At 40.8% G+C, this 15,281-nt stretch overlaps 1 protein-coding gene across 3 annotated transcripts; it reads left to right on the top strand.

The window, feature by feature from the left end:
- The first annotated feature begins 3,166 nt into the window (after positions 1-3,166).
- copz2 (COPI coat complex subunit zeta 2) lies at positions 3,167-14,627 on the top strand. 3 transcript variants are annotated; one of them, XR_006030579.1, is made up of 10 exons: positions 3,167-3,247; positions 4,568-4,636; positions 4,826-4,910; positions 5,720-5,811; positions 6,122-6,177; positions 7,990-8,067; positions 8,884-8,935; positions 9,074-9,224; positions 11,214-11,252; positions 13,429-14,627. XR_006030579.1 is itself a non-coding variant. In XM_042084789.1 (10 exons), the coding sequence occupies exons 1-10, from the start codon at positions 3,188-3,190 to the stop codon at positions 13,474-13,476; spliced, it is 612 nt and encodes a 203-aa protein (XP_041940723.1). In that variant the 5' UTR covers positions 3,167-3,187; the 3' UTR covers positions 13,477-14,627. The 3 variants fall into 3 exon arrangements, 2 of the variants coding, with proteins under 2 accessions (XP_041940723.1, XP_041940724.1); XM_042084789.1 differs by lacking the exon at positions 9,074-9,224 and adding an exon at positions 11,970-12,002; XM_042084790.1 differs by lacking the exon at positions 9,074-9,224.
- The last annotated feature ends 654 nt before the right edge of the window (positions 14,628-15,281 follow it).

The raw sequence follows: 15,281 nt of genomic DNA, 5'->3' as shown, positions 1-15,281 counted from the left end.
CTTTAGCAACACACCTTAAGCTACTGTGTAGTGGGTCCTATTTAGAAGTGGCTACTTCATTCGCGCTTTCCTTGACTCATGGAGCTGCGTGAATGTTATTACAACTTTTCGCCACGATATGGCAGTTTAAGTCCGCTTGATACTGTAAGGCGTAAGCCATTGGTTTCCAAAGGAGATTTTATTTGTGTCGCCAGCATAGCCTATTGACAATTTATGTTGTAAATAGGCCTACCTTATAATCCTGTAGCTTAGGGAAGCTAACAGCTTTCTATTAGGATCTAGTTTGTTACAGTTTTGTCATAACTCCCTGATGCATTTTTGCATTTAGAATAGCCAGAGCGTGTATATCTCAATCGGAAAATTAAACAATATCGGGTGCCTATGGACTAGGCTGGGTGAACCCAGCCTGATCTGCCCGCTATTTTTATTTTTTTATTTCTTAAAAGATTGAGCTTGGTCTGATGAAAGCCAGACTAGCCATGGACCTCAGTTACACAATGCAAGGGAACATGAATCAGCCTATATTTGCACGAACAATAACGGACAAAAGTTAAAATGTGTATGAACAGTCTAGCGACGCATTTCATCAAGGCCCAATTGGACATGTCAGTTATTTGCACCACTGGTTAGATGTAAAACAGCATTTAGTTTCAGACTACTGTTACTTAATTTGTGCATTGACAATAAAGTATTACATGAACTAAAGATGACTAAAATCTTATGTAGAAGAAGAAACATTCACAAAAAATCCATCCATCCAAAAATGACCTTTGTTTTTGATAGCTGTTGAAAACGGCATGGAACTGACAGATGTTTTTGTTTATAAATACATAAAAAAAAAAATAATAACATTATGCTGATACCTTTTGCTTTTCCCAAATACAATGTAGCCTACAGGTCTAAGTGACCTTTCATCAATCCAGTTGCAATGGATGAACTGTGATGAACTGCCCTACTTGTGATTGTTTAGAGATTTTAAAGGTTTTATAACAATGCTACATCTTCTTTGGCTATTCTACAATCTATTCACCTTTTCAGCACCAGTAGGCTACTTTCTGTGCAGCCGCACACACACACTCAGGCATGCCAAACAAGCATACACAAAAGTTTCAAGAGTGGGGGATGGAGTAAAATATGGAGACAAATTGAAGTGTGATTTATTTTCGCGGAATGGATATACAGGACTGAGCGGCAGTCATATTTTGTACCGCTATGCGGTACATCTAGTTTATTTGTCACCTGCCAGCGTATTGTTGCTGACCATGTCCATCCCTTTAATGACCACAGAGTATGGATCTTCTGATGGTTACTAGCAGCAGGATAATGTGCCATGCCACAAAGCTTGAAACATCTCTAACTGATGTCTTGAACATGACAGTGAATTCACTGTACTCAAATGGCCTCCACAGTCACCAGATCTCACTCCAATAGAGCACCGTTGGGATGTCGCGTAACAGGAGGCTGCACCTCACAGAATCTGCAGCAACTGTGTGACGCTATCAAGTAAGTATAAGTATAAATATATATACTCTTTTGATCCCGAGGGAAATTTGGTCTCTGCATTTATCCCAATCCGTGAATTAGTGAAACACACTCAGCACACAGTGAACACACAGTGAGGTGAAGCACACACTAATCCCGGCGCAGTGAGCTGCCTGCAACAACAGCGGCACTCGGTGAGCAGTGAGGGGTTAGGTGCCTTGCTCAAGGGCACTTCAGCCGTGCCTACTGGTCGGGGTTCGAACCGGCAACCCTCCAGTTACAAGTCCGAAGTGCTAAACAGTAGGCCACGGCTGCCCCAATCATGTCAAAATGCACCAAAATCTCTGAGGAATGTTTGCCGCACCTTGTTGAATCTATGCCACAATGAATTAAGGAGGTCTGAAGGCAAAAGCCAGTACTAGCAAGGTATACCAAATGTGTGTATGTGTATGTATGTATGTCAGTGTACAGGACTGTTCTTGTGTGTTGTGTTTTGTCAAAATATTCATGTACTTTACTTCTATAGTATCCCTGAAATGAACAAATTCAGGCTATATCATTAGAAAAGTGTACATTTAAAAAGTGTTCTGAAGTAACTGTTTCAAACAAAATCAGATTGACCAATGTGTGAATGATACGGTAACATAACCAAGTTTTTTATAAATTATTATATAATTTTGGCAAAAGTTCAATTTTACAAAAGGTGCGAAGAGTTCTGCTAACTGTGAGTGTGGTTGTGTGTGTGATATTTTGATGAGTCCTATTTTTCAAAATTGTACTGAAGCAAGTAAAAGGTTGAAGTTTGACTGGTCCATTGCAGTGTCAACACACTTTTATAACTGGCGTTCTATTCAGTGTGACTGACTCTATTAGGCTACCGGATCTGAGATTTGAAGCCAGAACTGTAATCCATACAATGAGCACAAAATATCCCAGGGATGCAATGATGTGCACGTGTATTACAAAGATCAGGATTCCCAGATGCAGAGACTATCTGATGTATGTTTCCCGGTGTTGGGGACTGTCAACGTGGGCGAGGCCTATAATCTGAGTTTAATTTCAGATGACTGTCAACTAGGCCCAACCTGCAGGATTTTGTTTGCAGTATAGCATTTTAACATGTAAGCAAATAAAGTTACACAGCAAGAATGGAATTAGGCAAAAGAACAATCAGATGTTTAGTGACTGACTTTGAATAATTCATTTTCTGTAATAGATGTAAAAAGCACCACAAGAAACCAACACTCTTGTTGGATGGTAGCCTAAGCTATAAACTGTTGGTCAACAGGCCCCTCCAGAAGGCGGTCACTGACCTACCTACAATGCCAGACGTTATGCAAAAGTCAAATAGCAGGCGAGATTACGGATCTTTAATCACTGTAAATTATTTATAATGGCAACACCAACATGGCAACCTCCATATATAGCCTAACTTTACTTTGACTGCATCGTTGCTGTAGGTTTTTAAACCATCGAACACTTAAATGAAGAAAACCCTGTTGCATGGATTAAAATAGGCTATGTCTAACATTAGTTTGTCGGAAAACGCCATTTTGGTTCTTATACTGTATGACAAGAGTGCCAGCTGGCACCTCCGCAGAGCCCAAATGGTGTCCTCAGTGGTTCAGTTTCAGTAAATCTAGCAGCCTATCCACAGTTAGATCCGCCCACTCGTGAGTCAGAGGATTCTACGAGGTCTGCTGTAATGACAGCTCAAACCTGTCCACGTCAACACAGGAACAACACCATGGACTCTGTGGCTCTGGTCAGTAATTTGCAAATATTTAATGTTATCCATAAAATATTCAAACTTGATTGCATCATGTCCTTTAACAAACATGGCGTTCAAAATATAGGTTTAAAATGCGCTCTCGGACGTTATGTGGAACATTGAACCTCGTTGAGTTAAGCTAAAAGGCTGTAAAACCAGATGGATAGCCTACCTCTTCTACTTTTGAAATGCTTGACCATTTTAAATGAACGACATTGTTGCATTGCTTGCCATTGTGTATTGTTAACAATGTTGCAGCCAATGTTGCACTTTTCATTTCCTGACGAGGAATAGCTTAATCTAGTGTCGCATAGCCTAACTCTCGAACAGTTGCCAGTCAGTTCACTGAATAGGCTATAGGTGCAGGCTCAAAGTAAAATCCTAGCCTACACCAAAATTATCATAACTATTCTAATGAAATGTGGAACGTTGTTACGATCTCTTTCATGATGGATCAAGTATTTCTTAGAACACACTTGCAATACTTTGTCCTACAACAGCACAAACTTATTAAACTGAGCGCAGCAGACCAATCCGAGGCTGTACCGAGTGGGACGTGGATGCCACGTCTTCGGTATGTCGTTTCACTCAGTTTGCAAAACGTGTGCTGCCGCGGCTCTCTTTCGGTTGTGGTGCAGAGTTTTTTCAATCCACAGGTGTCTCAAATGTCGTGTCACCCTTAAACGTGACACTTTCATTGATATTTTTTGTCTATTTCAACTAGTGCCCTTAACCAAACGAAGTAGCCTATAGGTTAAATACTTTTATATGGCTGAGATTTGGAATTCATTGATCACATTTCCAGTATAGTTGCATTCCTTCGCATTTATCTTCACATCGAAGGTAATCTCTCTTAGACCTCTAGTGTATCTAGTGTATGTAATTTTTAATTCAGTAAAAGCCTTCTGCCAAGGCCCTTACCGATATGTACAACAGAAGGTGGAGTCAATTTCCAGGGAATGGCACATTTTGAAGTTCTACAGTTACGTTCCTCTCCATATGGCATCACATTGAACCAGGCAGGAGAGAGTCACCGTCATGCTAACATCTCTGAGGTTAATATTTACCAGCCCCCTCTCTGTTCTCTTGGCCGAAGTTCTGTGATACACTAAGACTCTAAGTCAGTTGTAGTCAGTGCATAACAGAACTTTGGCTCGGAACAACTCGGCAGCAATGGATGAAGACAAATCACTAAACCATATGTCTCTGATTCCTTGAATGTTGACAGATTCCTGTGTTCTTTGTTGATTTGATCCTGCCTTCTCTGATTTTGAAATGTTACCAGGCTTTGATATATTTTTAAATTGTTTTCAGGAACCTTCACTATACACAGTGAAGGCTGTATTTATTTTGGACAATGATGGGAACAGACTTCTGTCGAAGGTAAAATTGCATTACATTACATTCATCTAATTTCACACTGCCAATCAAACATTATCTATGCAAGCTTTTGAGCCTATAGGACTGAACATCTTGTATATCTTGTTTCCAAACACTATCAGTCTTTCTTCAAAGAAAAACGTGCACTCAGACATGCATTATATATTTCCTATCTGATTCACCTTTTTCTAGTACTACGATCCTGACCTTTACCCATCTATGAAGGAACAGAGAAGTTTTGAGAAGAATGTCTTCAACAAGACCCACAAAGCTGACAGTAAGTGCCTCAGTTTTTGCCGGTGATTAGATAGACAGCTGGAAAAGGCCCTCGTATACACCTCAATGATGGGCATGTGGAGCATTGATGGGGTGTAGAGATAATGCTTTCTCAAGCGGTCCAAACGTCTTTGCTACAACTCTCAAGACAATGTCAGCTGGCTCCTCTATCAAAATTGGAAGCCATAGAACATAGAATTTGTGGGCATATACATTCAACAAATGCCCTGGTTTTATTTCAGAGAGCTATTCTCAATCGTCGCCAGTGGCCCACAAGTTATTCCGATGAATGAAGGTGGTAGTGTCAGCTGTGATCCTATTGGTCAACTTTGTTAATGTGAGACTTCTCCCGTGTGCTGATTGGCAAGGTCTACTTTTTGTTGTGTGACTGTAAAGCCATGTCTCGATCCTCAAGGGGTTCAGAGCTTGGATTACGGCTGACAAAAGAGTAGAGAACCTGTTCCTGACTGACAGCTTTTTTCGTTGTGGCATCATGGTCAAAGAAATCGAAGGCTCCACCTGGCCTTCAGGTGTGGCCAGCATGATCACCTTTCACCCCCCTCTTATCTATACCTCACAAACCTACAAACCTAAATCAGCACTGCTCCCTCATGTCCAGCCATTCCCTGTTCTCATTGTGTTTTCTTCGCCGCTTGGATCCATTTTCTCATTCTGCTTCTTCCATCTGTCTTATCTCCATACTCTCCTTCCTCTCTCTGTCTCTCTCTCTCTCTCTCTCTCTCTCTCTCTCTCTCTCTCTCTCTCTCTCTCTCTCTCTCACTCTCTTTCTGACTCTCTGTCTCTGAGCAGATGAGATTGCCTTCTTGGAAGGGATGACAATTGTCTACAAGGGCAGCATTGATCTGTTCTTCTACGTGGTCGGCAGTGCCCAGGAGAACGAGGTATGCAGTGCATGGCAGCGCAACGCAGCGCCCTGTTACTAGGCCACTAAGGCGGCATTCTTTGTCCACATTATCACTGCAAAGTCGTATCGTTTTGTTTGAGGAGAGCCAGATCTGTGAGAATAACATGGACACACCTCTTCCTCTTCCCCACTCCCGCTCTCTTTTTAGTCCTGATATCTGTTCCATTTCCTTTTTTAATACAGTTTACGTCTATTCCCACTCTTTATGCACATCCCTCAATGTCTGGATTTGTCCAGTTAATCGTGTATTGTGTTTGGTCTCTCTATCTTTCTCTTGACTTTTGTAGCTTATGCTGATGGCTGTCCTGAATTGCCTGTTTGAATCACTTAGTCAAATCTTAAGGTAAGTTCTACACACATTCATAAGCTACCGAAGGTCATTATCAAATCATTATCGTCATTATCAAATCATTTTTCATCATCAAATAACGGCAATCAATGTGTTGCCACTCTCTTAACACAGATATAATATGCCACTCTCTTAACACAGATATAATATGCTAATAATAGAGGATGCCAGTGTGTCACTGAAACACTAATAACAGAAATAAGATGATTTATTATAATGGCTGGAAGACAATGTTGTTTTCTGATGTACATCATCAGTGTGTTTCCTTCTTCAATTTTGGTCCCATAATCACTAAACTACAGCTGCTTGGCAAAGCCTGGTACCGTAACCATAGAAACGAATGCAGTTACCCCCCCCCCCCCCCCCCCCCCCCGTACTCTCTCTTTCTCTCTCTCACTCTCTCTGTGTGTGTGTGTGTGTGTGTGTGAGATTGTGGCGAAACAGAGAACTAAACAGCACACTTCCATTAGGCTTTGAAAAAGCGCTGAGCAGCTCTAAATCTGACACACCCTGAAGTGGGGAAAGACATTAGTCATGTTTGCATGGGCAGGGCTCACACCAAAATAGTAATGGCCTGTTGATTGCCACATTGTTTGCCTTTCCATACGTGTGTGTGTGTGTGTGTGTGTGTGTGTGGGGGGGGGGGGGTGATGATGAATAAATGCTATGAAAACAGAACAAGATTATAACAAACATACAAAAATGAACTGATTAGTCTTGGCCCATACACAGTAACTTGTGTGGTCTGTAAAACAATCACGAACAAAATTGCATCAGAATTTAAATCAGAGTTCTTCATAAGCAATGAAAAACACACACTGAAAGCTTATTTAAAACATAAGTGAAAATGATTAAAACGTTGAAAATTGTCCATGTGGGGAGAAATGGGATATAAAAAGGAAAAAGGTCTATGGGCAAATGTACATGCAAGCAAGGAGGGAGGAAGGGGTAGAGGATACAGATATGGGCTGAAGCATGATGCTACGTGGAGTCAGTGAGTGCAAGGGAGGTTGTGTGTGTGTGTGTGGGGGGGGGGGGGGGGGGGGTGCAGCGGCATCATCAGTGATGCACACAGTGAGTAGTGAACCCATGAGTGGTCATGCCTAAGAGGCATGGCCAGTTAGAGAGGACTAACTGTCGCTGGTGTATAGATAGATAGATAGATAGACACTTTATTGATCCCCAGGGGAAATTCAAGGTCTCAGTAGCATACAGACAACACACACATTCACTAACAGCAGAAAAAGTAATTCAAAGTATATAATATAAAAACACAACTAAGCAATAAGGACAGTAGAATATAAAGAATATACTAAATATATACTGTAACAGTGTCAGCCTTAGTGAGTGTGTGTGTGTGATGGTCTGAAAGCTTTTAGTCTGAGTCTTACATTGTATGTCTGATAAACTGATCAGAGGGGGGACCTGCATGCACAAAATTATTCAAAACACAAAGTGAAAACACAACAAAAACCTTCATAATAAATACTAAACAAAAGTACTGCTCCTTTCCTTTCATACATCCAGTGCTATTCTGCCTCCAACCTGCACCTTTCACGGGCATTAATGTCTAATAAGGAATTGAGTATGGTTGCACAAATGACTATTTTGTATATAATAACATGGGTTGCACTTACCCTCCGCATACAGTATCTCCTTCTCCTTAGATCTCCTCTCCTTAACCCTCCGCAGATCTCCTATTATGACTTGGTTTGGTTTGAGTGACATGACGGGGCCTGCCTCATTAATAAATGCAATAACACACTAAACCTCCCCTGTTCAACAGTCTGTGTCTCCTCCTCACAGGAAGAACGTGGAGAGGAGGTGTCTGCTGGATAACATGGATGGAGTCTTCCTGGTGGTGGATGAGATCATCGATGGCGGGTGAGAGTGGTTGTCGAATTTCACCACAGAAGTCTAGAAAGCTGGAAAATAGTTGGGTGGTAGGAGAAAATAGATGGGTGTGGAGGGCATGTAATATGGGCCAAGTAAACCTGCAGGGCCGACTTTGAGACACCTGCAGTATTCCGTTTCACAACAGGTGTAACACCGTTCAAAACAATCAGGGAAATTCCTATTCTGGGAGGACAGCCTTTTGGGTAAAAATAATTAATTGCCAGTATCTTGGTCACTGACACTGGGAAGTCATCTGTGGACAATATGGATCTCGTGCAGTGATGTTGAAGAAAAAATGACCTCCTCTCTCTAAACAATAAATCAAACTGGTGTAAAGGGCCGGTCATACCAGGAACAATAACCTATAACTATAACTATAACCATAACGAAAGCATCCACACTGACCAACGATAAGAAAAGTATCTCTTTGTGTTGATGAATGTAATGGTTAAAATTTGATGGTTTCTGATTGGCTGTCAGCTTTTTATCGTTCTCAAAATTGATCTGAAAGTGATCCCCAACGATATCATTCTTCATGTCGTTATAGTTAATGTTGTCATTCGTATTAGCTAGAACGATATTTTTTTGCCGTTATAGTTATCGTTCTTGCTGTAAACGGCCCTTGATACAGTATATTTATTTATTTATTTATTTAGTTCAGTTACTTTAAATTAATAGATAGATCAATATTCAGAATGGCTATATTAATGAATTTTGACTTATTTACCGGTATGTCCTATTTTAAACTTTGTTCACAGGCTGATGTTGTTTGTTTGATGGGTCTCTTGTTGATCTTGTTGTCAGGGTAATTTTGGAGAGTGACCCACAGCAGGTGGTGGAGAAAGTCAACTACAGGGTAAGACCCGTGGCCAGAACTTTTGATACTTCTGAGACCTCTCCCATTTTCTACATTTTCCTACACCAATTCATTACTCACAAAATAAAACAAACAGACAAAAAAAAAAACACATCTTCATTTGCCTTGCCCTGATAGGCTGGCTCTGAACAGGCGTTTGGCTTTGTCCTGTTTGACTACATCACCGGTAATGTGGAGGCGCAGTCCTCCAGCAGCCAGTATGCTTAGTCCCACCGCCTCCCCTGCAGGGAGGGAGGGAGGGGACGGCAAGCCAGAGGAGACAGAAAGGGTGAGGGGGGCAGGGCAAAGAGGTTTCTAAACCAAGAGAGTGGGTGGGAAGCCCAGAGAAGGTACCTGCATGGAGTGAGCGCATGGCCTTGCAGTGAGATGCACACTTCCATGGGTGGGTTTCCACATAACCAACACTGGCCTCAACAAGAGAGGGATGTTTACGTTTGTTCTCAGTAAATATACACGGTTCAGTGGTAACTTTTGTTGCTATTTCTGCCAACTGGTAACTACATGTTTTGCTGTTACAAATCAGTAAAAGAGCTGAAATCGAAATGTGTTGGAAATCCACCCAAGATCACAAAAGTACATGTCTGTAGTTTCTCACAAATAGTGGGTTGATGGAGCATGTGGATGTTTTTCAATGTGTTATATCCATAAACGACAGGTTAGACTTCAGAATGAATTTGGAATAAGGGTAATTATGTATACAGTAGAAGTGCAAAACAGACGTGTGTATTAGTATTCGGTTGTTAAGTCCATATCGTTTCCGGGCCCAACATATCTTTCGTCCAAAAAAGTTTATTAGTGCAACCAGCCTGTTTTCACAACCTGTGAACCTTTTCACCATTACCTCTGTTTTAGTGAGGGTAAAAAACAATCACTTGACTCTAACAGAGTAATTAGTATAGCTTTGAAGGCAGATTAGTAGTGAGTAGTAGAATAACCATTTGCTTGTAGGCTACTCGCAATAGTGGGGGAAGTTTATTTTGCTATCTTTGAAAAAAACGGGCCACTCTGGGCCCAGTAGGACCCAGAAACAGATTTTTTGGTGCATTATCACAGCATGACTTAACAACTGGATAGCAATAGCATAGAATAAACACATAGAAATGTTTGTAAATAAATTGTGTTTATTATTATTGTAGTAGGAGCTACAGAACAAACTTGCACTAAGTGGTCTGTGCGTTCACATTGCAATCCTATTATGTTATTTCAATAACCAACAATTGGGTTCACCAGCTGTTAGTTTTTGTCCAGTGAAGTTTCAAGTCCTGGGAATACTCGAGTTTGCAAAGCACAGCTGGTCCTACAAAGCCATTTATAAGCATAGAACGTAATTGGGATGCTACATAACCTTCTAGACGTCCCTTTAATCTACATGTAGCATTTACCATTTGTACAAATAGAATATCAGTGTGTGTTCCCTGGATATTTAGCACATGAGGAAGGGATAACAGCCGCCGAGGTGTCCCACATTATTAATGGACGACACGGACGTAAAGAGTTTCCTTTGCCAAGTTCATTCATTCCATAGCCTAAATCTGGACACCTAGAGGGTCGATATCCCACTTATCCTCCTGTTGTTATCCTCCTGCATGTTTCAGTTTATAAAGAATCTGACTTGTAATTAATTCATTAAAAATGAATTGTTGTACTGCTTTATTTGCTTACTCACAGTGATAACAGTGGGTAGTTAACATACATCAAATTGTGTTTTCACATTGTTTTAACAATGAAAAATGCAGGATTGCCTTTGCAGTTAAAATGAGAGAGCGACATCTAATGGGGAATGCTGGTAATGATTAGATTAACTTTTAAATTTAAAATGCAACAGGTAGGCTTGTTAAACTAAATGAGGAAATGAGCCTAGAAGACAAAATGCATATTGGCCCTAAAGTTTGATCCATCCACACTGATATCAAATCAGTGGTCTTTCTTGATATTTTGAATCCTAGTGAAGACACAAGCAGAACGTGCACAGCACAAGTAATGAGAAAAGCAACAAAAGCCTTTCTCTGTTTGGCACTTGCTAGAGACCAGTAGTACGGACACCGCTGAAGTCTCAATCTTTTCTTAGCATCCTGTGGGAGGACTTGAATGCTTGTGAAATATGAGGGAGCTTTTGTATGCTCAAGGTTTTAGCATCCACTGGTTATGTCTGAATGGCATGTGGGTGTTTTGGTGGAGAAGGTGCAGTCTTTCCTAATGTAGCCTCACAGGCGTGTCTGAGTTGGTTTCTCTTTTTCTTTCTTTCTCTTTCTGGCAGGCGGACGACAACCCTCTGTCAGAGCAGAGTGTGGCACAGGTGAGACGGACACACTGATGCACAGCCCAAGACATGCAAGCACTTACAAACACCCACACGCACGCACACACACACTGATGCAACACAAAATATGCAACACTGACAGATATGTGCACACAGTACATACTTTTGTTTTTTGACAAATAATATAAGATAATACTTTAATCTCTGTTTACATAGAAATGTATCTTGCATTACAGCTCAGCAATCAGCATAGAAAGACTTTAAAAATAACAAGGGTAATCTTCCAGAATCTCTGAATACCAGGAATCCCCTGCATGTGTGTGTTTTTAAGCCATACTGTTGGTAACACTTCAATCAGTTAATGTCACTCAGTCTAATCCATTATGCATGCAAGATATTTTAGAGTTGTAGTCAGACATGTCTGAAATAGCTGTGCTATTAAGATTAGCGCTGCACACTTGCATGGGACATAGGCAATAGATGGACTGCCTTAACATCATTGCATCTGAATTCCTCCCTACTTGCCTGCCTTCCTCTGTGGCATATACTGTAGCTGTCCTCACACCATTGCTGCAAACCCTGGAGCAGATTTGGCTCGCTCTCCTCAGTGCCGGGCCGGGCTCGGGCCATATCAGAGCCTAATCTGGGCCAGACCCGCTCCATTGTTTTTCTTCTGTCTTTGTTATTGATTTTGATTTGCTCATCTACTGCCTCCTCATCACACTGACTGACCTCTTTACCTCCCCTGTGCAGCACCTAACAGAAAAACTGGCTCTCACTACCACTGTAAGTCTGCTTGTACTCACTCCCCGCCCCATTCCATCTCTTGAAATCAGCTCATCTCTCTCTTTCTCTCACTCACTCACTCACTCACTCTCTCCCTTTCTCTCTCTCTTTCTCTTTGGCTCTCCATTCACCTGTCCTTGTTTCTCTCTCTGTATTGCTGGCATATTAACCAAGCAGCCTTCTGGTTATGAATGGTTTTGCCTGTTTTCTGATTCTCAAAATCAGAAGTTACATCACAGCTTAGTGGTACAGAAACAACAGCAACACCTTGGCTTGTAAAGCGCTTTTGTTCTTTCCGGGCCCCTTTGAAAGATGACATAGAAGGGAAAACCATTTTTACCTTGGCAGTGTTGAATAAGGAGAGTTCGGTCACAGGGTCACAAAGCTACTGTGAACTGCAAACACGGTTATTTCTTCCTTCATATGTAAATCCTGTACTTTGAGATGACCACTAAAAAACGGGTCTCGGGACTCTTAACAAAGACAGACTATGACACAAATAGAGACTGTGATGCAAAGTACTTGTCTGATTACCGCCCGCTTCCACCCATGGAGATTCAGGAAGAAGTTGCTGGAGCCTGTGGGGGTGACCATGCGGGGGCGCTACATACCTGCTAAAATGGGATGTTTTACTCCCCAGTCCTGATAATAGGGTTGTAAAATAGCATGTTTTGACAGACCAAAGTTGCATACCTTCTATGTTAATATCGGAGACCAAGATAAAATACTCCCTTCATCCAATCCATGTCATCTTTCGTTGTTAATTGCCACACCCCTTGGCGAATTGCTCCTAAAAAGAGATGTGCAAGATAAACAATGAATATACATTGCACTGGGATAATAATCCGCTTTCCGCCATGCGCCAGGTAGGAAAATAGGGCCCTTGGTGTATCCAAACCAGTTGCAATATTTGCAATCTAACAGATGTAAGCTAATATTGCTTGTGTAGCAACCATCTTAACCATTACCATCCTTTTTTGCCAACATTTAATTTAATACAATATAGGGTAAAGAGCAAAACAAAAACACTGTAAGTCCCGGCATAAAATAATGGCGTGGCCTCCTGAAAGATGACAAGAAAATGAGACATTTATGGGTTTCATGCGCCACCTGGTGGTTGAATGTACTCTCTCGATAACCTTAAAAACAATTTTAACTGCCGTGTGCGTGTGTGGGTGTTTGCTTTTTGCCGAGCTGTTGTCCATCTGTCCAGAATATCTGCGCTGTAGTTTTCAAAATTATTTATAACATTTAACTTTAAATCAGAAGTAAGTAGGGCCTACTGGGTGGTGCACGCAGTGAGTGAAGAAAATTAAGACTGCAGGACCTCATGCGCTGGTGAGCCCGTTGAACATGCAAAGAATAGCTTTATAGCCTCGTCAGTTTCCCCTTTTTTAATGAATGCTTTTGCTTGTTTGCCTTTCAGGTATTACAGTCAGCAAAGGATCAAATCAAGTGGTCAATACTCAAGTGAGCAGTGGACGCTATGAGGGGCATGCACCCTTGCACAAGGATCGGGACATAGAAGTCTATAGAGATTCGCGCTATGCAGCTATAATCTTCATGTTTTGTCGGGTGACATTTTGTGTAAATACTTTGTTTTTGTCGATAAGGGTAAAATTCTATGTACATAATATATAATATTTATTAGTCTAAACATGTTTCAGACTCGAATTATCAATTGGTCAAGAGCACAGTAGGCTACAGGCCTGCTTTGGTCCGAGTAGCCTATAGCCTAGGTCATTTTTTTAAAGGCTTACCTTACCTTTTAGGAGCACCTTAAAATTGTTGAAATTATTATTTTTTCTATGAAGTTAGTCTTTAGTGTAAAATATCAAGACTATGGGTCCCAACGTCCTTTGTCATTTGAAAGTCATTTGTTCTTTGGCTGTCACATCCCAAACGAAGGCCGGGCGGGTGCGGTAGTTCCAGTTATACAATCGGATCAGGATGAACTCACACACCAAATACGGCCGATTTAATTAAGTACACTTGTTTAATATGAAAGAAAGTATTGAAGCACCAACGTCCTTCAATTAAGGGAAAACTTTTGATGAGACGGGAGACTATATTATAGTTTAGGCCTAGGCTATGCCTGTAGTTATTTTTCCAGAATAATCCAATATTTGTAGGGTTTGATGACGAGATGACAGTCTAATATAGTTCACTTAAAGACAGAAGGCACTTGTATCGTAAGCCATTGTGTTAGAGTAGGCATAGCCTATTTGAAATGTAGTGTTTAATGATGTCGACAATTATTTCCCTGCAGTGATCGTTTTTTCATTTTTATTGCACACCAAAGAGAGAAACACTAGGCTATTCTATCTGTTGTTTTGAACTGAAATAACACCGCAATATTTATATAATTTTTTTTTGTTAAATATGGACTTTTTTTATTTCACTGCCAACCACAGTTTTATTGACAGTCTGACTACTTTTTTTATTTGATGGCTAAGGCCTATGTGTAGGGGTAGGGTACGAAAATAATTTAATCTTTGTCGGTAATAAGATTAATAGACTATTTAGAAGGTAAAATGTTAGTTAATGTTACTGAGGTAGCCTATGGATTGTGTGTTTTGTACATCACTAATAATACTCATTATTAAAACTGTGTGTGCACACTCATTGGTGCGTCGTCAGTGATCTTCCTGGACTGTGTTGTTGGACGACCTATTTTCCATAATAATAGGGGTGGAGAAGCGGAACCGGTTTTCATTGGAGGCGCAGATTCTCCGTCAGTCATTCAAGCCGAAATGCCCCGCCTTCCCTTTCATATCCAATTAAAACTCCCAGTTCTCAAACTCTAACTCTGATTGGCTGGTCTCCATGTGGGTGGGTTTAGGGATTTGTGGGCCTATCCCAATGCAGAAAAATCCTGAAGAACAGATTAGGCTACCCTTTTTAAAAAAGATAAATATACATGCATGTTTTTATGCTAATGTTTGGTATTAATAAAATAGAAATCGAAGTAATACATTTTATTTGTCAATGTCAGCTTGTTCAACTTATTTGATTGTGTTGTAGGTCACCTGATAGGCTAGGGGGAAATAAATAGCCTATGCAATAGTTATTTCTCTCGTGGCAATGGCACAAATATTTTTACATTTATACGTTTTTATTTAGGGTACATCAAATAAAATCGTCCCACTGAAAATCAGTTTTAGGCCTAGCCTATGTAAAAGCTCTGTAATACGCAGGCAGGTTAAGCTTTTACAATTTGATTTGTAGGCTATTGAAAAGAATAAACACCACCAACAGAAATACACTGACGAGTGAACA

This window comes from Alosa sapidissima, chromosome 3, assembly GCF_018492685.1.
Source record: "Alosa sapidissima isolate fAloSap1 chromosome 3, fAloSap1.pri, whole genome shotgun sequence".
Taxonomy (NCBI): Eukaryota; Metazoa; Chordata; class Actinopteri; order Clupeiformes; family Clupeidae; genus Alosa; species Alosa sapidissima.
Note: the sequence above shows the minus strand (reverse complement) of the source record. Positions and strands in the feature narration are given on the sequence as shown.